General features: G+C 38.6%; 1 protein-coding gene and 1 long non-coding RNA gene across 3 annotated transcripts in view; one reads left to right on the top strand and one right to left on the bottom strand.

Moving 5' to 3' along the window:
* Positions 1-23,982, bottom strand: part of col2a1b (collagen, type II, alpha 1b) — a 47,028-nt gene that overhangs the window by 7,268 nt on the left and 15,778 nt on the right. For both annotated transcript variants that reach the window (XM_034869793.1, XM_034869794.1), the window contains 32 exons: positions 23,359-23,412; positions 22,674-22,727; positions 22,527-22,580; positions 22,215-22,259; positions 22,040-22,093; positions 21,689-21,733; positions 21,444-21,497; positions 18,317-18,415; positions 17,961-18,005; positions 17,180-17,278; positions 17,009-17,062; positions 16,676-16,783; positions 16,180-16,233; positions 14,265-14,363; positions 12,819-12,872; positions 11,449-11,547; positions 11,145-11,198; positions 10,262-10,315; positions 9,900-9,953; positions 9,642-9,695; positions 9,137-9,181; positions 8,946-9,044; positions 7,202-7,309; positions 6,842-6,895; positions 6,583-6,636; positions 6,330-6,383; positions 6,001-6,054; positions 3,603-3,710; positions 3,233-3,286; positions 3,065-3,118; positions 2,423-2,584; positions 834-941 (listed from right to left, as the gene is read on the bottom strand). In XM_034869793.1, coding sequence (XP_034725684.1) covers positions 834-941; positions 2,423-2,584; positions 3,065-3,118; positions 3,233-3,286; positions 3,603-3,710; positions 6,001-6,054; positions 6,330-6,383; positions 6,583-6,636; positions 6,842-6,895; positions 7,202-7,309; positions 8,946-9,044; positions 9,137-9,181; positions 9,642-9,695; positions 9,900-9,953; positions 10,262-10,315; positions 11,145-11,198; positions 11,449-11,547; positions 12,819-12,872; positions 14,265-14,363; positions 16,180-16,233; positions 16,676-16,783; positions 17,009-17,062; positions 17,180-17,278; positions 17,961-18,005; positions 18,317-18,415; positions 21,444-21,497; positions 21,689-21,733; positions 22,040-22,093; positions 22,215-22,259; positions 22,527-22,580; positions 22,674-22,727; positions 23,359-23,412 — 2,241 coding nt within the window. The remainder of the gene's footprint in view (positions 1-833; positions 942-2,422; positions 2,585-3,064; positions 3,119-3,232; positions 3,287-3,602; positions 3,711-6,000; positions 6,055-6,329; positions 6,384-6,582; positions 6,637-6,841; positions 6,896-7,201; positions 7,310-8,945; positions 9,045-9,136; positions 9,182-9,641; positions 9,696-9,899; positions 9,954-10,261; positions 10,316-11,144; positions 11,199-11,448; positions 11,548-12,818; positions 12,873-14,264; positions 14,364-16,179; positions 16,234-16,675; positions 16,784-17,008; positions 17,063-17,179; positions 17,279-17,960; positions 18,006-18,316; positions 18,416-21,443; positions 21,498-21,688; positions 21,734-22,039; positions 22,094-22,214; positions 22,260-22,526; positions 22,581-22,673; positions 22,728-23,358; positions 23,413-23,982) is intronic.
* Positions 1-23,982, top strand: part of LOC117943597 — a 29,148-nt gene that overhangs the window by 3,946 nt on the left and 1,220 nt on the right. Inside the window, exon 3 of the long non-coding RNA XR_004656388.1 lies at positions 20,551-20,559. This is a non-coding gene — a long non-coding RNA (uncharacterized LOC117943597). The remainder of the gene's footprint in view (positions 1-20,550; positions 20,560-23,982) is intronic.

Here is a 23,982-nt window from a genome sequence, read left to right as displayed (position 1 = left end):
TTCTATCAGTTGGATGCTTGGGTCAGTATTTAAATGCTAAATCCACTAATTGATTCAGCTCTATTATTGTGAATTTAGTTTGTTATATATTTTATTTAAAGATGCCATTTCTTGCTCTGGGAAAGGTTTACGAGCATTTCTCAATATTTTCTGACATCTAATTAAAACACTAAATAATTAATCAAAGAAGATCTCAAAAAATCAAGATCTGGAACTGGTATATGGAGAAAGCAAGGGAAAGTATGTATTATAATATCATATCATATAATAAAGGAGTGGGAAAAATTAAATAACAAGCAATGGAATCAACCAACTCATGGAGAAAGTTTAGTTGGGAATGGTCTGCGATTTCTCTTTACTGGAAGGCAATCAGAGATAGCATGGAACAAGTTCAAAATAATAAAGATTGACTTTGGTTTTCAGGTGTTGCACCTGGGTAGGATGCTACAAAAGCTTCTCGGCTTTTCTAAAGTGTACACATTTAGAATAATGCTGGTGGCCAGTAAAAAAAGAAAAAAAAGCCATTATGAAAAAAGTTGTTAAGTGAAAGACCACCCACATTAGCAAACTGGTTTAATGATGCATGACATTTTTGTAATGGGAAAAATTACATTTGCTTTGAGACTCAAGACAGACATGTAAATGCTGGAAAGGATGGATTGAGTTCATCAACCCACATAACGCCCTGGTTCTCTGCGACACAAAGACTCTCTTCCCTTTTGTGTTTGTTTGATTGGATTGTTTGTTTTGTTCATCAATTAACCAATCAATAGTTGAAATAACTGTAAATTTCAGCCTGCATTTGTACATTAAACAAACAGTATGTTACTTACAGAAGGTCCGGGAAGACCAGGGAAACCTCTCTCACCACGCTGTCCAGGCAGACCCACAATACCGCGCTGACCAGCCAAACCCTGAGGACCTGAAGGGCCGAGGGGACCCTGAAACAGAGAAAAGAGAATGAATTGTTAAAGTAAAAGTTGGTAAATGTTGTTAATGTATCAACAGCCAAATCCTTTGGTATTGTTTAATTGTGGTTGTGTGATTTGTTAAGCCAACTAGCCAATAGTACACAGTATTTAACACAAGAGGGCAACTGTATCTTAAAGAGATAGTTTAACATCTTGGCCATTGAGCTTATTCAATGTGCAAAGCACTCGTGTCTGTACATAAAAATAAAAAAACAGTCAGCTTCCGGTTAGCTTAGCTTAGCAAAAAGGCTAAAATCAAGGCAAAAAACGCTAGCCTGGCTCTGTTTGATAACAAAATAGCTACCAGCCCCTCTATACATTATCTTATCTTAACACTCAGTGATTAACACGTTATATCTCGCTTATTTAATCCATATAAAAGCAGAAGAGTAAAAACCCCATCGCACAGTTACGTGCCTGACTATTTCTTGAACAAGAGCAGCTGGGATTTCCTGGAGTTTTGTTATCCCACTGACAGTTGCCAGGTAACCAGCAAAAACTCCTTGAAGTCACCAAGTATTATCGTTGACATGTGCTAACCCCAAAAGACTGCAAAGCTAGTCAACTTTAGTAAGTTTTCTGTTCTTTCCCTAACTGTGTTCATCCATTCTGGTTCTTTACTTGATTTCTATCATATACATTTATGTTTATATATATGTTGTCATCCGCTCCCCCTGAGATTTTATAACTTTCAATTGCAGCAGGAACGCTGATCAACACTGATCTCTACATCACCTCTCTTGTCTACCTCGTCCACACCACCACAGTCCATTCTGCCACAAGTCCTGCACAGCAACAGGGAAAACTCCCTGAACCCATTTTCACAATAAAACACCGGATCCTTCTTTGACGTTATGATTCAAGTGATACAATATTTTATAAGTACTTTATAGTTGAGAAGAGTATCAATACAGCTTCTATCTTCATTTTTGAGTATGGATATGTGTCATCATCTTGACAGGACTGCTCATCCAATGTGACGGGTGTGCATGTACGTGTGTGTGTGTGTGTGTGTGTGTGTGTGTGTGTAGCACTGAGTCTATGCGAGGTAAAAGTCTGGGGTCCTGTCATCAGTCTGTCACTGGGCTTGTGCTGCCCTGGGCTGTCATATGTCTTGGTCTGCTATTACATTCAGTGATGGACACTGACAGCTTTGTGTATTAATGGAGAGTGTGCTTGGCTGCTGTCCATAAAACTGGTTATTTGGACTGACAGAGCTATGCATAAGTCAACAGAAATGTAGACAACAAACAACCAATTTTCTTCTGTCTATAATGCACACCTGTGTTCACCTTGAGGGTGTTCAAGGAGTTGTGCAGAGACTGACTAAATATGTGGGTGCCGGAGAGATTGGAGTTGTATTTCAAGCATCAAAAAGCCATTAAGTTACAGATAATGTAAAAGTATCTAGTGTTTTACAGAGGAATATGATTACAGTATGACAGACTTACAGGAGGGCCATCCTCTCCAGCATCTCCCTTCTCTCCAGGAGGCCCAGCAGCACCGCGGAGCCCAGCATCACCCTGTCTGCCTGGGGGTCCACCATCTCCCCTCACACCCTTGGGTCCATCTTTACCGGAAGGGCCGGCAGGACCAGCAGGTCCAGGATTACCCTAGAACATGTGAGCAGGATGACTTAACATACACAAAATGAAATGACACACATGAAAAAACATTACATTGTCATACCCGTCAATTCTGTTTGTGAACCGCAAATGTTAGGTTTGTGTTATTTTAATGAGCCTCTTGCCATCTGTGCACTTTCAAATTACTTTTAAAAACACATCTCTTTTAGCAGGCTTACAGGATAACACTTGTTTTAAATGCTGCACCTCCTTTTAGCAAGTCTATAAAAATATCTTGATCAAACTACAACAACTTCCTCACAGGTGAACATTAAAAAGGCTTTTTAAGTGACAATATGTTATACGGTTTTTTGAAAGTATTCTTGTATCTTTTCTGCTGTACCTTACTGTATGTAACAGTCAAACAATCAGTGAAAAAAAGAAAATATGTTTTAATTTCAGTATGCCATCTATATGTATGGACCCAGCCAAGTGGGTGAAGGTTGTTGGGTGTAGTGGTAAACTTACATTGGGACCAGGGGGTCCAACTCGGCCGGCAGCTCCAGGGAAACCAGTAGCACCCTGAAAGAAGAAGCTCAAGTCAGACAAAGCCAGATACGATCTTAGAAAATGTGCTACTGTTAGACTAAAGTAATACACAGTCAAAGATAAAGATAATTTCAAAAGGTCACTTACAGGAGGTCCCTGAGCACCACGAGCACCTTTAGGTCCAAAAACACCGGTAGGACCCTGGAACAGAAAACTACCCATTACTGTCTTAATTTCTTCATGTTTAAAGCATAACTCAGGTAAACCACTTCCAATTGCTTTGAAATGTTTGAATCGGTCTGGTTCTGTGGGAGCTTCGTCTGCCTCAGCTACTCTTATTCTGCCTGTGGTGTGGCAGAATCAGTAACGATGACGGCTTTCATTCTAAATGGGGTCTGTCTTGCTGTTGTAAAATGGTTTTGATTGTTAAAAATAAAACTTCACTAAGCTGCAAACATCTCCAGTTTTGGTATAACCCTTCATTGTTTTAGGCTGAGGCAAAGTCCAAAACACCCACTGCAGGTCCGGGGGCACCAGAGGGTCCTTGTGGTCCAGGGGCACCAGCGTCACCCTTCTGTCCAGATTCTCCCTGCTCTCCCTTGATTCCCGGTTGACCATCAGAACCCTGAAATAAAAAGACAGAAACAGTTTAATCAATGAAATATGCCAGCCATGAACACAACATATGTTTAGATTTGTTTAAAATTGAGGGTGATGCTTCTTTTTTCACTAAAATGAATTTGGTGGGCCAGTCCACTTATTTAACACATAAAGGTCCATTTAGTAGTCATGGTTAGTAAAAGTCAGCCTGTGAAAACAATTATATAATGTATTCTGTGGTTCTGGAAATATTCTGTTGAGTTACATTACGGGGTTTGTACAGTAGGATACAGCATTTTTAAAGCTTGACCTAAACTTAGAACTAAAAGTCAGGATGTCTTCTATATTCTTTGCTGCTTTTTTTAATTGTTCAAATGTGCCTCTTTCATGCCTCCCAGCGTTGTGGAAGTGGAATAGTATATGGCTGGCTTAGCCCTTTTAGACGGAGAAGGCATATAAAAATGTCTGCTTTGAATCCCATTTGAATCAGCACCAATAGGAAGCCAAGAAACATTACATAACACTTAATTTTACTCTACACTCAAGATTTGAACTATAATATGGAACCTTTAAAGTAAGACTATGCAAGTTTTGAATGACGAAATCACATTATTTTTCTTATAAGTAAAAAGTTGAATTCAGGAGCAATAAAACCCACTCATGCTTAATGTATTACTCAGGGTTTTGCTGATAAGGTCATACTTGGTCTGGTGGGACCAGTAGCTTATAGTGGCTAATGTTAGCAAACTTTAAACAGATAAAGTTGCAAACCTGCTAGTACTGAGTCACTTCATTGATGTTGTGACTCTGCTTTACTAATGCTACTGTTGTCCTTCACTTTAGCATTTACTATTATTGTCACTTGTGGCCACAGTGGCTGGTGTTCAACTAAGGTTACATAGACTTTCTTTTTAAAGTAGTAGCTATTTACAGTACAGGGAATATATTCATAAACTGCAGTATAAAACAAGTTTCTTTCATTTTCCTTCTTATTGTCATTTTCTTTCACACAAAATGTGATTGTGAATTCTTCAAAAGCAATTAACGTCTAGAACCGTGTCAAAAATGTTTGAGGCTGATGTTTCGTGCAGCACCCATGGCTGTTTTTAGTCTAGTTTTAGTTTATGTGTTTGTGGTGATGAGCTGTGATGTTACAGGCTGTGAGCTGTGAACCATAAAGGATTTAGACACCTTGTAGTGTAATTCATCCTGACAAAAAAACTAAATCAACAATTAATCATAGCGCAACCTAGAGAAAATAAAAAAGTGTGATAAGTTGTGTAGTCATAAAAGTACTGAGGAAAATTCATTTGGAAGGATGTGGCTTATTAAAAACATGTATTTGATTTTCGAACTAAATGGATGAGTGATACTAAGCTGTCACGTCAGACTGTCTACATTCTAATTTCTCTCCAAAGAATAATACAGTGAGGTAGACAAGACATTATGTCAAGATATGACAGAGGCCCAAAAGGGAAAGACAATTCGATATCCAAATGTGTCCAGATAATAGTAATAGGCAGTAACAGGCCGAGAGCAATTAAAGCTGCAGTCTCATTTTCCAGGTAACAAACCACGAGGGGAGGTTTTGTATCTGTTTAAAAAAACATTCCAGATCATTCTTTTTGAGCATTTTGAGCCTTTGTTTCTACAGGACAGATGAAGACATGAAATGGGAGAAAGAGGGGAGAATGGCATGCAGCAAAGAGCCGCAGGTCGGAGCCGAACCCACAGCTGCTGCGTCAAGGAGTAAACCTCTATATATGTGCGTCTACCAACTGAGCAAACCCGGCAAAACGTATCCTTTTTTTTTTAACCAAATAATAAAAAGAACCACATTACAACTTAGTTGATTTTTATAAAGGAGTTGAGGTTTTCTGTTGTGTATATGTATTTATTTGGAATACTGGAGAAGTTAATTATGCCTGCTTTATGCAAATTTAATTTATGCAAATGTATTTTATATTCTAACTGGATTTACACTACATCTACTAAGTGTTTTCTAGCCATATTTAAAAAGCCAAGCTGTTGGCTTGATGCTATTTCTCATTTTCTACCCTTTACTTAGCTTAATTAAAAGGCCACAAAAAGGTGAAATAGTTGACAATTTATGCTTTTTAAGTTGACCTTAACTCAGAATTATTATAAATATGTGTGACTGGATAGTGAATCTACAAAGACAACTACAGTTTACCTTTCAAAAAATTATTATCCATGCTTGCATGTCCAGACCAAGAACAAGACTCCATGGCCCTAGAGTCATGCTCTTCAGACCTCTGCAGAGCTAAGTGCTAATCAGTGTTGTTGGTACTTACAGGGGGTCCAGCAAATCCAGCAGGCCCAGGAGGTCCAGTTTCACCTCTGTCACCCTGAAAGAGGAAGGAAGAGAGGCAATAAACACTCAGAGGTTAGTTAATTCTGAAATGCTGACAGAATGTAAGAGAAATGGTTGACATGTTAAAAACATTCACATACACAACTACTTTTTCATACTTGGCATCTTTAATCTTACAGAACCATTGACTCTTTAATACGGTTTGATTATTGTAAATCTTGGAAGAAAATCCTCCTTTAAGCTTTATTTATGGAAACATTGGCATCCTGTTTTGGGAATAATTTGCTACTGGTTAAAGTTGTCACTCACAGGAGCACCGCGGGTACCAGGAGCACCAGAAGGACCGGCAGGACCAGATTCACCCTGAAAGAAAACACATCACACATCAGCAACACATTCAGATCATTGTGCTGACAAACAGTTGGATATGCAACAAGAATTTGAAACCATGTACCGCAAGACATTTAACTCAACACCATATTTAATAAAAAACACTATAAGAAAGTACTATAGTGATAACTTGCCAATAACTAAGTAATAATACAAATGCCATCACACTTACCTTCTCGCCGTTGGGACCACCAGGACCAGGGGGACCAATGGGACCAGTGAGACCCTGTGACAGCAAACAGCAAAAGGGTGTGAAGACTTGCTTGAACATTTGGCGCATTTAGTTTTGAAATCAGCCCTCAAAACAATTAATACACTGAGTTTATTTAAAAAAAATTTAAGATTTAAAGGAATGAACATTTAAGATACATGAGTGGAGCTACCACCGCACTGACAAACTATGGTTGATCACAACAACAACAGTCACTTACTCTACCGCCGTCTTTGCCGGGAGCACCTTCAGGTCCTTTCTCTCCAAGATCACCCTATGGGAATAAAAATACAGGTCAGTCACCTGACAATATAGGCCAACAACTTTGAATCAAGTAGAGAACCTTTTATTTATTAAATGTAGGGCTGGTCAATATATCGATAGTATAGTAGTATGATGTGTTAATAATGTGTTAATATTTTGTAAAACCACCAATAGTCATCCCTACAATATTGCCACTACATCGCTATTGAGATATTTGGTCAAGAATATCAGGATATTTGATTTTCTCCACATTTTCCAGCCCTAATTAAATGTATAAATATTCAGACTTTAACACTTTGATCCCATCATGGCTTACTCTGTCTCCTTTGGGTCCAGGAATGCCAGAAGCTCCTCTCTCTCCAGGCATACCCTGCAGGCCGGGGGGTCCCTGAGCTCCACCAGTGCCAGCGGGTCCAATGGCTCCCTAATATGGAGCAGAAATAAATGAAGAGGATGTAATGCAAAGACAGCAGACAGAAAAGGTGCTTTAGAATAACTGTGTGTAAGCAACTGCAACGGATGTGTGAGCGTGTATTTGAGTGAGAAACATACAAATAATGCTGTCACAGAGTGAGAAGGCTTCTACTTATTCAACAAAAGAGACACATGGACATCTTTGTTTAGGCATGCTCTGTTTATGATTACCATAGGATTTGAAGAGTAAAAAGGCTCCATTGAATATTATTAAACTTACACAGGTTGTTCAGTTGCTGGATTTAAATAAACTTTTACCAATTTTGCTGACCAAATCTTAATAATTAAAGTGCAGAAAAAGCAATCAACTAATTAATCAAACAATGTTCAGATCTAAAATCCCACATGTTGCCTTTGGATTTGACATTTTATTCTGTGTTTTAAGTAAAGATGCGAGGTATCATAACAAATTATCTATTCCACATATCATAAACATATAAAGCCATGAAAAGGAGGTCCAGGCTCACACATCCTCCGTGTTGGCTGTGAATACATTGCAACAAATCCGGTTTGAGCTTCACAAACTGTCCCCTACATGTCAGCTATATAATCCTCTCTCTGTCTGACCTTAAGGGAAGAAACCCTATAAACTGGGATTAAAATCTGACCAGATAACAAACCAAAAGTCAGAATTGCAGCCGCTGTGAGCTCTGCCTAGAGTGCAGTTGTGACGACTTACTGCAGTGATTGGAATTTGTTGATGGCCGATAAGAGAGTGACTGTGCTGCTTGATTGGAAATATGCTGAGCTACAAATGGTTTAACAATGTAGAAAAGATCTTCTATCTCTTGAAAAGATGGATTCACTAAATTTAGTATTTTAAGGCAGTTTTAAATCGTGCTGATTCTTAATAGATCAATAATGCAGTCTTCTTTATAACGGAGGGGAGCCACCTTGCCCGAAATAAATAGTATAATATAAATAAATAGTATAATATAATATACTATAATATAGTGTATAGGTATGTACAGTATATACCAGTTGTCTACTGTGTGTTCACATGCATGTAGACACGGTCCCCAACCAGATCGAACCAGGAGAAGATTAAATGCATGGTTAGCGCTCTAAAACAAATCTACAAATTGCATAATATCCACTGGTTGTGAGCAGTTCAACATAAGAGTGACTCTTGTTTTATTTGAATAATTACTTGCGGAGGAGAAAGATCTTTTTCTGCTTTCCGCTCCTGTTAATCGTCTTCACACCTCAAAATGAATGCACCCTTTCTAAAACATGATGTATACCTTCAGGAAAACTGATCAGAGGTGCTATTTCATACAGCAATCACCAGATGAACAATGTAGTCATCTACTTACTAAAAACCATAAAACAAAATATCTCAGGTTCTGGGGGGCTTACCACCTCATTGTTTTGGGACAACACTGAAAACTCATCTCAGTAAACACCTGGGGTTATTATTATTTAATCACATGCTCACATTGTGTTGCTGCTACAGCTGCTTGTGATAATATTGAATCAGAAAACTGGTGGTAGTAGAGTATTTGCCAGTGGTGTGAGTGCACCTTAGGCGGTAGCGTTTCATAATTTCCGTTTGTTCCTGGTTTTAGACCGAAGACTGGACTCACCTTGGGTCCGTCAGTTCCAGGAGTTCCAGGCAGACCTCGGGATCCCTGCAGACCCTGAGGGCCGGCAGCTCCTCTCTCTCCGGGGAAACCACGCTCTCCCTGAACAGCAACACAGCGTCAATCAGCGGCATGTCTGATAATCAGTAAGTCAAACAAACGGTAGCGACGTTAAATACAGACTGACAACTTACTCTGGGTCCAGTAGCACCAGCAGCTCCACCTTCTCCAGGAACACCCTTCAAGGTGGAAAGGAGTTCATTGAAAATATATGCAGGATAAGCCATCTTTTTTTCAAAAGAGTAAAAACTAGTAATACCACTACTGATAGATTTAGCTACAGTGTAAATTGGATTACATCAATGTGAACTCATAATGAAAAGTGAGAGCTAGATTTTTACAGAATGTGTTCAATTAAGAGAACATGCACCTGCTCATAACATCTTAATGCTACACATTTCCATTCACAGAGATGCAGAAATTATCTCTATGGAAACATGACTGTGGACATACTAAATCCGCTTTTTTCCAGCCCTGTTAACAGTTTAGTACAAGGATATTAACAGTGTCAGGGATCCAAGTGAGGGAACTTGGATAACAACCTCCACCTAAATTACTTTTAGAATATTCCTATGACCCAACAATACTGGTATTACCACTGAGTTTATGAGCAATATTTCCCCAACAAAGGGTACTCACCTGGTCTCCGGGCTTGCCTCCCTCACCAGGGGGGCCAGGAGGTCCAGGCAGACCCTGATGATGTAAGCAAAAACAAACACTAAGTCAGAAATGAACAATAATTGTAACAAATTCATGCACAGCAATAAATCAGCACATGTTGGTAAACAGAATATTGATGTGTTGATTTCAGTACACTTATAGCCATAATTAGAGAAACAGCTGCATTCACACATGAACTTTTAAATATCAGGTGAAGGTTTGAGCAGATAGACTTACCTGGAAACCTGAGGGACCAGGCTGTCCTTGCTCTCCTCTCTCTCCAGCAGAGCCCTAAACAGATTATTCATAATCACGATCAATTTCTATCATGAACTATGGTACACTTTGATGTGGGATGTTGGGAGCATTTTGCTAAATTTGCCATTTATACATCTTGTTAAGCGCAGTGAAAGACAAACTAAATGTCATCTTACAATGTCCAGACATTTCTGTCAAGGACATTTTTTTTCAAGCTCTTGCCGAGGCAGTCTGGGAAATTGAGATACAGAAGGTTGCTTCTAAGTGCAGACCGACTCAAGGGAGAAAGATAATATCAGCATTGAAGCTAAATGGAGTAGGAGGGGGAGACAGATACATACGGCTGGGCCGGGGGGTCCAGCAGCACCGGTTTCTCCATCTTTTCCAGGCAGACCCTGAGGAGTAGAAGGAAGAAAATGAAGAGGGAGGGATGGAGGATGGGGGGAGATGCAGGGAGGGGGCAGACAAAAAGATAGATTTTAACAGTTAGGCCAAAGGTGATGTTATCAAATAGCGTGACCTGTGATAGCTATAACTGAGCTTGGCAACATGCTTCTCACGTGGAAGCTGAACTACAGAAACAGTAGCCAGAGAATACAAAGCAAACGACTGCAAAAAGGTTACATCAGTCATGAACATTATTAATTTAAAATGAATCATTGCATCGATGCATTGCGATGCGGACCTGGGCGATTCTGCATCGCTGCAGCGACACACCATCATCTATCAGTGCCTACTGATGTCACTTGTTGATTTTCAGCTCACTGCTTTCTTTGTTTCTGCCTTATGTTGTTTGTTGTGTTTGGACTCCGCTACATTCAAGAAGTGTCTTTTTAAGAGCAATAAAAAGGGCAGTTCGTATTAAATCTGACTGCTTGAATTTTTTAAACCATCTGTAGCAATATATTATATTATTAAGGAAGTGACACATCGTGATGCATTGTAATATTGAATCAATTCGAATTGTTGACAGGATAGTTGTAATCAATTTAAATGAGAGTCTGCAAACAAGAGTGTAGTCTAAAACTACAGTCTATGCTCTTACTCAAAATTCTTTAGTTTTTAAATAGTGTTTTCTTACTATTGTGTATTCCAGAACGGAAATGTTTTTGATTTATGATTTATATGAATATGTATCATCTGTCAATAGGATCTTCAGTTATATCAGCTGCATTTCTTTTGTATTTTGAAACAACAGTACATCAGAAAAGGTGAATGACTTACTCTTAGACCAGGAGCTCCACCCAGTCCTTTCTCTCCCGACTTGCCAGGCTCACCCTAATCACAACAGAAACAAAATGTCGTCAAATGTCAAATATCATCAATTTGTGCAGAAGTACTCCATGTGGCGTTTCAATTCTTAATGCAGGGACATTTTTTTTTAAGTAGGACAAATAAAACACAACAAAACAAGTTTTTTGGCCCAAAATCTATTATGTTGAAACGGGTGAGCATCTGTTACTCTATAGATAACACCTTTAAATTGGTTATCCATTCACAATTTATTCTTTTCATGTATATTACTTACAGTTGCTCCCTTGGGTCCGGGGAATCCCATGACACCAGGCTGTCCACGGGCTCCCTGTGGGCCGGGGGGTCCTGGGCGACCATCCTCACCAGAAGCTCCCTGGTCAAGTAAAGAAATGATAATTTATTTAAAGAGCAGATTTGAGAACTACGAATAATGACCAAAATGCTTTACAGAGAACAATTAAACAATCTAAGTAGTATGCAGTAATTCAGTATAAGCAATCAAGTGGCCAATTAAGTGACCATGACAACAAAATAAGTGAAAAGCTGTTGTATAATAAGCGATAAGGGCCAGACATGGACATGCTAAATCACTTATGAATTTAGACTGGGGAAGTGGAATGGAGAGGAGTAACTGGCTTGGTGTGAGGATGAGGAGAGAAATATCTAGCATGCGACATTTACTCAATTGTAGAATTTTTTATTGCTCCTAAATAAATAGATAAATAAATATTTAATCAAACCACACAGGGCTAAGAAATAACTGATCAAATAAACCCATTATTCTTAATCAGTCTGATCATAGTCAGACAGTCAACTGCTTAATATGTCAGCAAACCACAATGTTTTAAATAAAGCCAATAAAGAAACATTAAAACATGAACCAATTCAGCACTACTTTTCATATTAAAGTGTTTCAAGTTTTACCATAGACGGGGAGTTACACTGTATGATGTAACAGATACTTACACACATTACCAATTGGCCTCCCCACACCCAACCATGCAAAGCTATTACACACAGAGCATCAACCATAGCACATGACCCCCAGTGCCCCATCAACCTACTCTTCACCCGGCTTCCATCTGGTTATAGATACAGATCCCTGGCCAGAAAATGGCAGGATTTTTGTCTCCTCTACCATAACATCACTTAACAAAACGCATCGTTGTGTTTATTGTAGAAAATGCTGCTATTACAAGGGAATTTCCCCGCTGTGGGATGAACAAAGTATTATCTAATCTAATGTTTGTAGGTGGTCTGTGTACAGGTTTGTGCGTACAAATGTGGATGTATCTGATGTCTTTCATGTTGTCATGTTGTGGTGTGTAATGTAATCATGTAATTATGTGAGGCTCTGTACAGACTAGTCATATTAAAAAAAACAAGACAGTTTTGAATCACAAATGGGGATAGGGTACAAGTCCAATGTATAATGGGTCGATAAATCTCCTGCAATTACATTTTATGAAGCCACTTATGGGTCATTATGTGATGAGAGCACATTTAAAATTACAAATCTCTCCTTGTTTGTTTTGCAAGTTGTATAAAAAAAAAAAATACAGCCGTAATAACGAGTGTGTGATTAGTTTTTATTGATTTACAAAGACACACCAAAAGCATTGCAAATTGAAAAAGTGCACTTACAGAAGGTCCAACTTTGCCTTGAGGACCAGCGTCACCAGGGCGTCCAGTCAGGCCCTGTCAGAGAAAGAGAAGAGAAACTCAGACACATCCACATGAGTCATCAGACACCTCTAGGCAGGGACATGCTAAAGAAAGATGGGAACATATGGTGGGAAACCAAATTTACACCTCTGATTGGCCCGGTGTGCAACAAGCACCAGTTTAATGCCTGCTGATAGAAATTTAGAACGTAAAGAAGAGCATCTTTAAGGTTACTGTTGTTAATGGTCTTGGTTCACAACAGGTGCAAACCAGTTGTGTTGCTATTTGGAAATTAAATCACTCCAGGGAGATGCACAAAAGCTGTCCAATGGAAACCATTCATGACTGTTTTCTTAGGCTTGTCTCAGCTTGGGTTTAGAGATTTTAAATTGTTAAACGGCAACTCCACTCAACTCTTAGAGAGTTCTACTGTTAATATGACAACAGTTGCATGAAGCTTTTTATGGCTCCAGACGGAGCTGGCCACAGTCTGATAAATTGACTCATGTGCCACTTGAATAAGTATCGGTTAGGTCTGAAAACTACAAATTATTAAATGAGATGAGAGAAGATCTGGAAGTGTGGAGTTAGATGGAATGAATTTATCAGACCTCTGTAGCCTGCTTCTAACTTCTGCTGGAGGTTAGCAGCTCAAGGCTACATTAGCCACTAGTAACATAACACACCTGACTCTTTGACCGAGTTTTCAGTGGTCGGGTTGCAATGTGCGTAATGTGGCGGCCGGTTTGACAAGGAAGAAGAATGTGTTGAATAAAAAGTGGTTCATCACTTTTCTTCTTTTTTTTTCTTCTTTTTTTTTAAACTGTCCATCGTGAATCTAACAATGTTATGGTGCAAGGGTAAATGGGTGGAGTCCTCTTCCAACAGAGAGCCAGTGCTGCAAACTGGAACTTGAAAGATGAAAGTGTTTATCAGGCAGGTAGACTTTAATGTAAAAATATTCAGCTACATTGTCGCAATTGTAGGAGTCAACCAATGTTTTTTTGAACATAGGACTAAAACTCCGGATATCTTGGGCTCTGCTAATTCAATTCTGACTCTTTCTCTAGTTTTACAGGACAGCAATGGTATGGTCATCTGAGAGTTAAAATACAGTTAGGAATGGCATGATATTAAGCTAGATAATAATTATTACTACTATTAATCATACTTACATACATACAAATATTACCACAGAATGGATGACGCCTGACATTGTATGTAGCCTATTGTAATGACACGGACCACTATGATAACCTCAAAACCAACTAACAAAGCCACAATGTATATTTTTTAAATGCAAATATACATTGGAGTCCATCTAAAATTTGTTAATTATTTCCTTTTTTCTGCATGTTTTAAAGCACATTTAAGCAGCTCATCAACATCCAGATCTGTGGTACTACAAGTAAGGGAGGTGCTTACTCTGGCACCGGGCAGACCAGACTCTCCAGGACGGCCAGGGTCACCGTTGGCACCCTTGGGACCACTGGCCCCAGCAGGTCCACGCTCACCAGGGGCTCCCTGTGTTTGGAGAGCAAGAGAGATAGAGAGAGAGAGCGAGATAGAGAAGAGAGAAGAGAGAGAGAGAGAGAAAAAAAACAGGGGTTGGTCACTCAATCAGACTCTTTCAATTCTTAAACCCCAGAGGAAATAAGTTTCCTGAAGGAGCACAAAGGAGTTTCATTGACCTGCTGGAAATGAGAAGATTAAAGACTGACAGATTCAATAAATTGGAAATTAAATTGTGTGAGGAAGATAATGTTAGATAAAATGGTGGCTTTTGTGATATGGGACATTTAGGTCACTGGTGCATGATAGGGGTTCTGAGCTATGCTTCCATCTTGTGGCCATGTGGTGGAGTTACATGCATTGATGAAGAAACAGGAATGCTGAAGAATTTTATTTCTTGGTCTTCACTAAAAATACAATCATTATAGTATTATGCACTTCATTCACTAAGCGGTGTTAGTAAGGGTGTTGATCTGAGTTTAGCGTTAACCTTGACGAGGCACTCGTGTTACGTGATTCGGTGACACATAAAACAAAACCTTGGGCAATTTTGTTTGTTGTGAGATTCTTTATAAGCTGGAGTGGGGGAAAGTGATCTTTCAGAGAGCTTTGAGGACAACAGAGAGAATAAAAATGCTCAGTGAAATCTTTTGCCAAAATCATGTTAAGTGCTTTATCCACCGACGTCTTTGTTTGCCTATAACACAGTGCGGTCAGATACGACTAATGACTCTTAAAATTAGTTTTACGCCTTTAAATGTTAAATATCTATGTAACTAGATCAATTAAATTCGCAGCTATAAAACCATTGTTCTAGTTCTAGTTCTAGTTCTAGTTCTAGTTGTTCTTTAAGTGAATATGCCTCTGAAAGCCTTTTTTTCTTTACCTCTTGGGGGAATTTATTTATACTGTATATACTTATAGCTATAACTTACACACATCACAATTGCTAGATGTTTGGCGCTTTGAAAAATGCTTTTATGAATTTGAAATATGTCTTTAAATCATAAACTTTATTATTTTGTCTTAACAACTAATACCATTTTTTACAATTTTAACAATTAATATGATCTTATATAGTCTATGTTGTATTGTCACTACTTGTTTTTTAAAGGTGCCTTAAGGTGGAAATATTCAGTTTTGGGGACATTTCTCCCAGCTTGTTTTAAATTGGTGGGTTTGTCACATGCACAAGATCAACTGCAATTGACAAAAGAAAAGTTCTGCCCTATCCAATAGAGGCTCACCATCCATACAGCCTTAAAGTTGTGTAAAAGTGGATTACTTTTCTGGCAAGAAGGAGAACTACAGTATTGGATACAGGTCAGTTTGAATCCAAAAGAGTGCTGACTCCTGGCTCGCTCTAAGATGGATTTGTAAGCTGTGATGACACTACAGTAATGGAATAGTGAGAGCCTTATCTTTTCCATGGCTGGATTTAATGTTTACCGGGTGAAATTTAATTATAGTCCATGGTGATGTGATTTTTAAGCAGTATGAGTCAAACAGCATGTGACAATTTTGTTACATAGGTGATTCAGAAATGTTATTTTCACAAACAAATAGAAAACCAATGAGAGTATTGGACAAAGTCATTGTAAACAGCAAATTCCAAATGCAATATGCAGGAGATGGAATATGTTAATTTTCAGTTTCACAGCTTTACACCCGTGACTATTGACGCATCAGCTGCATAAATGTCCTTATCTCTTCCTTGCTCTGCCATGTCTGTTTCCTCCAACTGCAACCATGTTTATTTTCTCTTTGAGAACAGATGCTCGGTTTCAACAGAAAAAATGAAGAGATCTTTCTAGAAACTGATACTCACCTTGGGACCAGCCAGACCGTCTTGACCAGGGAAACCACGGTTACCAGGGGCTCCCTACACAGAACACACAAAACCAGAGTCACTGTTACAATTACAACAACAAAACCTAAGTCAAGGAATCTCACTGTGGTTCTTCAACAGGTTCCCCGGTGCTGACCAACAAAACAAGATTTCATTTTATTGAAATTGGATCATTATCATTAACGAGTTACCTTCTCACCCATAGTATCTCTAAATTTGCAATATGCACACCCTTGCCATTAACACTGATTGAACAGCAACAAAAATTTTTACGTAAGATTTTTATTGGACAAGATTTTTTCAAAGGCGGCCATTATATGTGTATATTAAGACATCTATGACATAGGAGTATCTGACAAGCAGTGGCCTACTAATCTACACAGGAGGGACACCACTTATTCTGTTATTGATTGAGTGTTGACAAGCAACATATATTTACTTACTTGTTTTTAATTTTTAGATAGATGGTACTCACTCTCTCTCCAGGAGGTCCAAGTGGTCCAGCAGCACCAGCCTCACCCCTGGGTCCTCTCTTGCCTTCTTCTCCTTGTGGGCCATGAGCTCCCTGAACACCAGGTGGTCCCTGGAAAACACATTCACAACAGACCATGTTATCACAGGAAGACTCAGTTCACTTAATTTGAAGCATTTATAGTCTTATTTTAAATGTCTTTGATTTTAGAAGTTTGTTACTCACACTTATTATTTGGCTAAATACTGTGTCTACAATAGATTTCAATGTTTAGATGCCACTGACAAGGTGAACAATAAGAGAATACAGGGACAAGTAAAACAAAACAGAACTCACAATTTCTCCTTTGGGTCCAGCCTCTCCCTTGAACCCTGGGATACCTGGGTCTCCCTAAACAATAATGAATACAGAGAGAGAGAGAGAGAGAGAGAGAGAGAGAAGCAGGTTGGTCATTTTTTTCTGTGCCATCTTATTATTTGGAATATATATTGAGCACTGAGTACATACAGATGTTCCTTTGGGCCCAAGAGGTCCAGTTGCTCCTTGAGGCCCAGGAGGCCCACGAGGTCCAGGGAAACCAGGAGCACCAGCGATACCAGGAGCACCCTACAGAGGAAGAGACATGACGACAGTCAACTCATTCAACCACCATAAATTACCACTGATTTTACGATTTATTATGTCTCGTTCATAGTGAATTCTCCTTTAAGAAGATGTTGTCCCATTGTTTGTGAATTGGTAGAAGTTGTTCACTATAAAAGCCTCAGTGACAAGTGTCAAGATGACTGACTTGTGCAGTGAAATAAGAGTGTCATCTCAAGTTTGCAAGATACGACATAAAGCTCAAAGTGAGTTTGTGCTGTTTATGGAACAAATATAATAGGAACGCCTCTGATAATGGCTGTGCGCTGATGATGTGCCGAACCAGTTGTAAGTCTATGTAGTTTGGTGATCTGAAACATCCTCCTTTTTCATTTACAATGCAATATTACTTGCCTTCATTCTTCTAAAAGGAAATGTATCAGATGTGCAACTTATGCATAATAGATAAGTCCTGAAAATACACAGTAAGTGGTTGTCAGTTTGAAATGCATTTTTTTTTTTTTTTTTTGCGCATTTTAGTCCTTTCTTTCTATAGGACAGCTGAAGACATGAAAGGGGAGCGAAATGGGGAATGACATGCAGCAAAGGGCCGCAGGTCGGAGTCAGAGCGTGAACTTGTATATATGAGCGTGTGCTCTACCAGGTGAGCTACCCAAGAGCCCACAAAGAAGAGTTTTAAACTTACAGCTGATCCTTTGGCTCCGGGGATACCATCAGTACCAGGGTTTCCCTGCAGAGAAAAAGACACAAAGCAAGTCAAAACACGTCTATAATCATAACTGGCCTTGATTCAGTTACTATTCTGGGAGAGATTGGTCTAATGTCCAATGTTAGAATATGTAGTCATTAACAGCCTTTCTACAGCTTAGCTCTCTCAGTGGATTAAAAAGTATCTATCACCTGGCAAAAAAAGAAAATATATGAGTTGCACTGCCTCCAAATACTGTGTATCATACAATGTAGATGGAAACAGGTATTTCCTGTTTAGAAATGCTTTGCTATAATAAATAAATTATGTTTTCCCTTTGCAATATCACTTACAGAAGCGCCAGAAGGTCCGGGGGATCCAGGAGTGCCAGACTCTCCACGGGGTCCCTGAGCACCCTCAGGTCCACGAGCACCAGTAGGACCAGCTTCCCCCTGGTTAGTAAAAGAGAAGATTTATCTAAGAGATGCAGTTACTTTGCAGATAAAGATTTTAATCATAAATACAAGGCATTGTTATACAGTAAATTAAGCCTACAGGAAGCATATTAATTCAGATCAATTAGCTCTACTGCTGTCGGCTAACGTTACAATATTAAAATGGTGCTTCCATGTTAATTCATCAAAGATTCAATATTAAATAAAAGTTTAGAGCACACTTTGACTTTAACATTTTTGTAAGTAGGCTACGTTGCTTTTGTGTAAGGTCACTGAGATATTTCTACTTTTCTGTACTCTACTTCCACTACTCATACTCTAGGCTAACGTGACACACCATGGATGTAACGTTACAGTATTAAGAGGTAACGTTGCCGTTACACACATGTCACTGTCCCCAGTTTTGCTAATTCCGTATTGTTTTAGTCTTTTTAGCTTACGTTAGCTAAACCCTAATGAACATGTCAGCTAACTTACAATTACACCTGTGCATATAGCATTCTACTAGCAAGTTAGCTCCATTCATCATAACGGTTTAACGTCATCAACGCTAAATTGATGGGAACCAATAATCTTTCCTGCTGAGACCACTACTTGTTCACCACTAGAGATGGTCTGATACCATTTTTTGCCCCCTGATAACGATTCTGACAACTCAACTTGTGTATAGGCCGATACCGAGTACTGATCATCTATCAGTGGGTCATATATTTTATTATGTTCTAACAGTTGTATACTACTATCCCTGTATGGAAGAGAAATGATTTCTATCTTTGTTGTCAGTCTGGCTCAGGTTAAACTCCTTGTGAAACATGAATACAAACAATGAATTAATTTTTAAGGCTTTATTACATGATAATAAAGCCCTACGTGATGGTTATCTAACGGTTTAACTTAACACATTAGATGTATTAAGAGTGACAAACACATATGATGATAAGGTAACAGATGTCGACACTGGTGTTACCTGAAACTGAGTTCTCCTGCCTGTGCTGACAGTTTGGGAAGGCTGAAACTTTGAACTCAGATTACTTGCTTTCAATAGAGATCTCTGCTTCACTTCAACAGGCTAGCGTTCTACCAACATGTTACAATGAGTGATGAGTGGATGTCTGTAGACTCTGTTTTTGTCAGTTTAGGGTTTCCGGCTGAAGATGTCTGCTCTGCTCAGTGTGTTAGCTTCTGCTGCTGGCTGATAGTTCCTGATCTTATGTGGCTGTTATCTATCTGCTGCTACTTGTGAAGTGCTATTTGGTTTAGTGAATTTATTCTTTGTGGTTGCTGAGCTCATTTTTTTTTGCTTGCTTTTGTGGAGGCTGAATTGATTTTGTGGCATATGCTGTTTCTTGTTGCTTTGTTTTGGGGGACTTCACATCATTATTGTTTTGCACCGGGTCTATTTATTCCGAATCAAACAGGCTAATTATTTCCATTGGCAGCTTCCAACCTGTTACCATAGCCTGCTACTTGTAAAAGTGTAAGTGAATAAGTATCACCTTCTTGCCTTCTGATGAGTTTATTTCTATTCACTAAGTATCAAACTGATGATGTAAGAGCATAGAAACCAATTATCAACTCTGTACCGTACACTATTCACATAATAAATATGTGAGTTGGCTTAAGAATAAATTGCACATTTACCGGCTTTGAGGCAAACAGGAAATTAAATGTATTAAGAAATATATAAACTATTAATGAAATCTACTGACTGTCTTTTCAATGCTATTAAAAGTGTGCTATCCAAAGGTGCATCATGTTTTGCAGACCTTTTGGTTCTGTGTAGAAATAAGTTTATATGTTTTTTTAGTGTGTTGATAAATGGATTTCCTTTGCTTCTGCTGCAGCTTTTTAAACTTTGCAGACTCAGTAGTATGACATAAGCCAATATGTTACTGGCTCTGAAACTAAGGTGAAAAGTGGGACAAAAGCAGGATTATCTGCCAGTTTTATGGAAAGCTATGGAAACCAATCTTAGCATTTTAGAGGTGATATCTTGACTTTTATAAATAATACAATGCCGAAAATCAACTGAAGCTGGGTAAACGTTGTCTTGGTTAGATCCTTTCAGTTCCGGAGCACGGTTTATTTAAGTTGAGGTTCAGATACATAAGTGTGTTGTTTAGTCTAGCTAGCTTTTTATTGTGAGTTTTGGGCCCATTTAACTGCAAATCCTTGCTCTTAATGCTCAGAGAAGAAAACACTCTCAGGATCCTGACGGTACAGCACCATAACGTAAGATGAGAGTTTTAACATTCCTCGCCATGGGACACTTCGTCAAACATTTTTAAAGTAACACAAAGACACACATTCACACACAGTCTGACAGACTTCCCTGCAGACAAACATAACGTGTTTATGGTTGTAAGTCGATACGATGCATAAACACACATATAGACAGACATTTTTACATCTTCTGCCTAGCTTGCCTTGATTACTTCAGGTAAACTTCTGGATTTTGAAAAGAGATACTCCATTTGTAATTCCTAAAAGAACCTCCAAACTATCATGGGGCTCAAAGAAAGCAAACCAGCAGCACTGGGCCCTGGAGCACACAGCTGAGCCTGTCTGCCATGCAGGAGGAATAAATCATATGCAAAACAGAGAGAGAAAAGAAGAAAAATACAGTAAGAGGGAGTGAGAGAGGGAGAATAACACTTTGTAAATCCCCCCTCCTCCCTAGTTTTCCACACAGATGGAGGCTTTAAACACCCAATGCAGAGGAGCCTTCTCCGATTTCACTTAAGCATTTCAACTTATGCCGTATGCCTCTATTTTCTGACATATTCACTTTTTTGTTTTGATTCAAGGAAGTCTTATTCTAATGACACATAATTCACCAAGCCCATATTTTTTGCACGTGCTATATTCACAACTTTTTTTTAAAGTCCAAAGTAAGTTCAATTATGCTGGTTAGTTTTAGAAAGGAAGGGACAGACACAGTTACTTACTTTCATTCACAGAATAAACTTAATAAAGGTGAGGTGGAGAGGCAGTAGGGGTATTATTTAAGTAATTTGTGACTTACCTTTGAACCAGGAGAGCCAGGGAAGCCTGAAGCTCCAGAGGTACCGACTGGGCCCTACAGCAAGGGAAACACAGTCTCTTAGCTCAGCTATTTATAACTGACACATCCAGGTGGAGACTGCTATTATACTGCATAGGTGGTTGTGTGTGGAGTAGTGGGGAATCATTTCATTTGCAGTATTTTTTTTACTAAATCTCAAACCAAAGGGTGAAAATGAATTAAATGAGACTAAAAATTATACTTACTGGGGGACCAGCAGGACCGGGCAAGCCATCATTTCCACGAGCGCCCTGAAATAAACAAACATGGCATTAAAACATTTGGTCCCAAGTGTTTAATAATTACTTTTACACAGACTAGTGCAGGGGAATTAAATATTATGCCTGACAAATTGAGCTTAACTTCTCTTTACTTTTTAGAATTAGAGTGCAAATATTAGCAAGTACCAATTTACAAGTAAAAGGACACATTTGAATTAGAGTACTCTAAGACTATGCTGCCTAACTCTGTAGTAATCAACAAGAAAGCAAAGTGAAGCATATAATCCATCTGTTGTGAATCAGATGATTAGTTTTTGTTAAAAAGACAAAACTCACAGCAACTCCACTGGGTCCAGGACGTCCTCTCTCACCAGGCAAACCACGTGGTCCCTTTTTAGTTAGTGTAAAGGAGAAAATAAAAAATTAGTTCACCGTTATAACTGAATGGATTTGTTCATTTCTTTTTAAAATATTTTTTACACATGTTGTTGTCATGTCCAAAATTACACACCATAGGTCCAGGAGCGCCATTTTCTCCAGGAGCCCCAGACTCACCCTAAAGAGAGGAAGACATATCTGTTAGTACGGCAAGGCAACCTTAAAATAAGACAGTCTATTGGTCATCTTGGAAACAACTACACTTCCTGGATTCTTCCTGGAATCTTCCTGGAATCGATGAAAAGTAACCTCATACCAACTGTCGCAAACGTATTTTGCTATGCTGTATCCTTTTTTTAATCTGTTCATCAACATCAACACAAAGAGACATACATAAACAGACCTTAATTCACTGGAAAACAGTGCTTACACACAAAAATCCTACCTTAGACCCAACAGCTCCAGTCTCTCCCTTTGCACCATCGAGACCTGGATAACCCTGAAAGAAAGAGCAGAGAGTCACAGTTAGGAAAACAATAAACAACCACTTAATTTTCCTGGAAATCATTATTAGCCAACCAACAACACTCACTCTGTGTCCCTTGATGCCAGGCAGGCCAGGTGTTCCTGGGAATCCACGAGCTCCCTATGATACAAGAAGAGAGATGAGGCAGCAAATTAATATCAATAGAGAGAAAGAAAAAGTAGCTTAAACAAATAAAATTGTGTTGCCAGCAAGATTCCCTCCACTGGGAAGGAGTCAGTGGGACAAATTACATCAGGTTAGATTCCCCCACACACTAATCAAGTTTTAAAGCAGTTATATTTAAAGCAGTTAAATTAAATAAGATTAGTCCAGTTTTAGCTACAACTAATATATATATGCCACATGGGATATACAGACAAAACAAAAACAAAAATGCTTTGATTCTTGGCTTGAGATGATGAATGACTCTGTAACTCATAAAGTAATTAACATTACAGTACTTTACAGTTATGGTAAGAGCTGCTTCATTGTTTAATAAATGGAAAGTAAAAGTGCACGGGCAATTTGAGTCGACTATGTTATTCTGAGATGTCAGTATCACTGTAAGTGTATGTGAAGTACATCAGTGTGTGAAAGTTCAGATTTATCAGGCCCAAAATAGGCTGCTTGTGGCCACCAGAGAGACAAACAGACCTGAAACCTAACGCTATATAAGCTGAGACTGCTCTTTAGCAAAATACTCAGTACTACAAAATCAGTCAGAATGAATCAACAGCCTGGGAAATCTCACCTGAGGTCCAGCAGGTCCACGGTCACCTGGTTTACCATTTTTGCCAGCCTCACCCTAAAAAACAAACACAGAGGAAATGTTACATGACCTTTTTTTAAACTTTGTGAATTACACTGGACCAGCCAAATGTCTATATTGGGAGACATAGTAACGATAAAAATACATACATTTTATTAATAATGACATCAGCCAAAGAAAGTATATTATTTCACTGGGAGTCCAAGGGCAAACAATGAAATTTGGCAGGATATGGGGCAACATTATTTAATATCTATAAAATAATTATTATATAAATAATTATGTATAAATAATAATTATTATAAAAAAATTGTATGTGAACTGAAGCTGTGATGGAAAGTTGTTTTTTTTTGTTTTGAGAGGAAGCTGAATATGTATGTGTTGTTGTGAAGGGATGTGGCAAATGGGTTAATGATAAATGTGTTGTCTCTTGTATATAAAAAACTAAATACAAATATTTGTCCAAATAAAACATTTAGGTGCTAATTTTGAAAATGTAAAATACAGTACTGTTGATGTGAAAGTGAGAATGAGCACACCTGGTAGACCCATTGTGACAGGTCCTGTCTGCTGCCATCATGTGGTTCAAAGTAGAAATTACATTTC

The sequence above is a fragment of the Etheostoma cragini genome, chromosome 4 (genome assembly GCF_013103735.1).
Source record: "Etheostoma cragini isolate CJK2018 chromosome 4, CSU_Ecrag_1.0, whole genome shotgun sequence".
Lineage (NCBI taxonomy): Eukaryota > Metazoa > Chordata > Actinopteri > Perciformes > Percidae > Etheostoma > Etheostoma cragini.
Note: the sequence above shows the minus strand (reverse complement) of the source record. Positions and strands in the feature narration are given on the sequence as shown.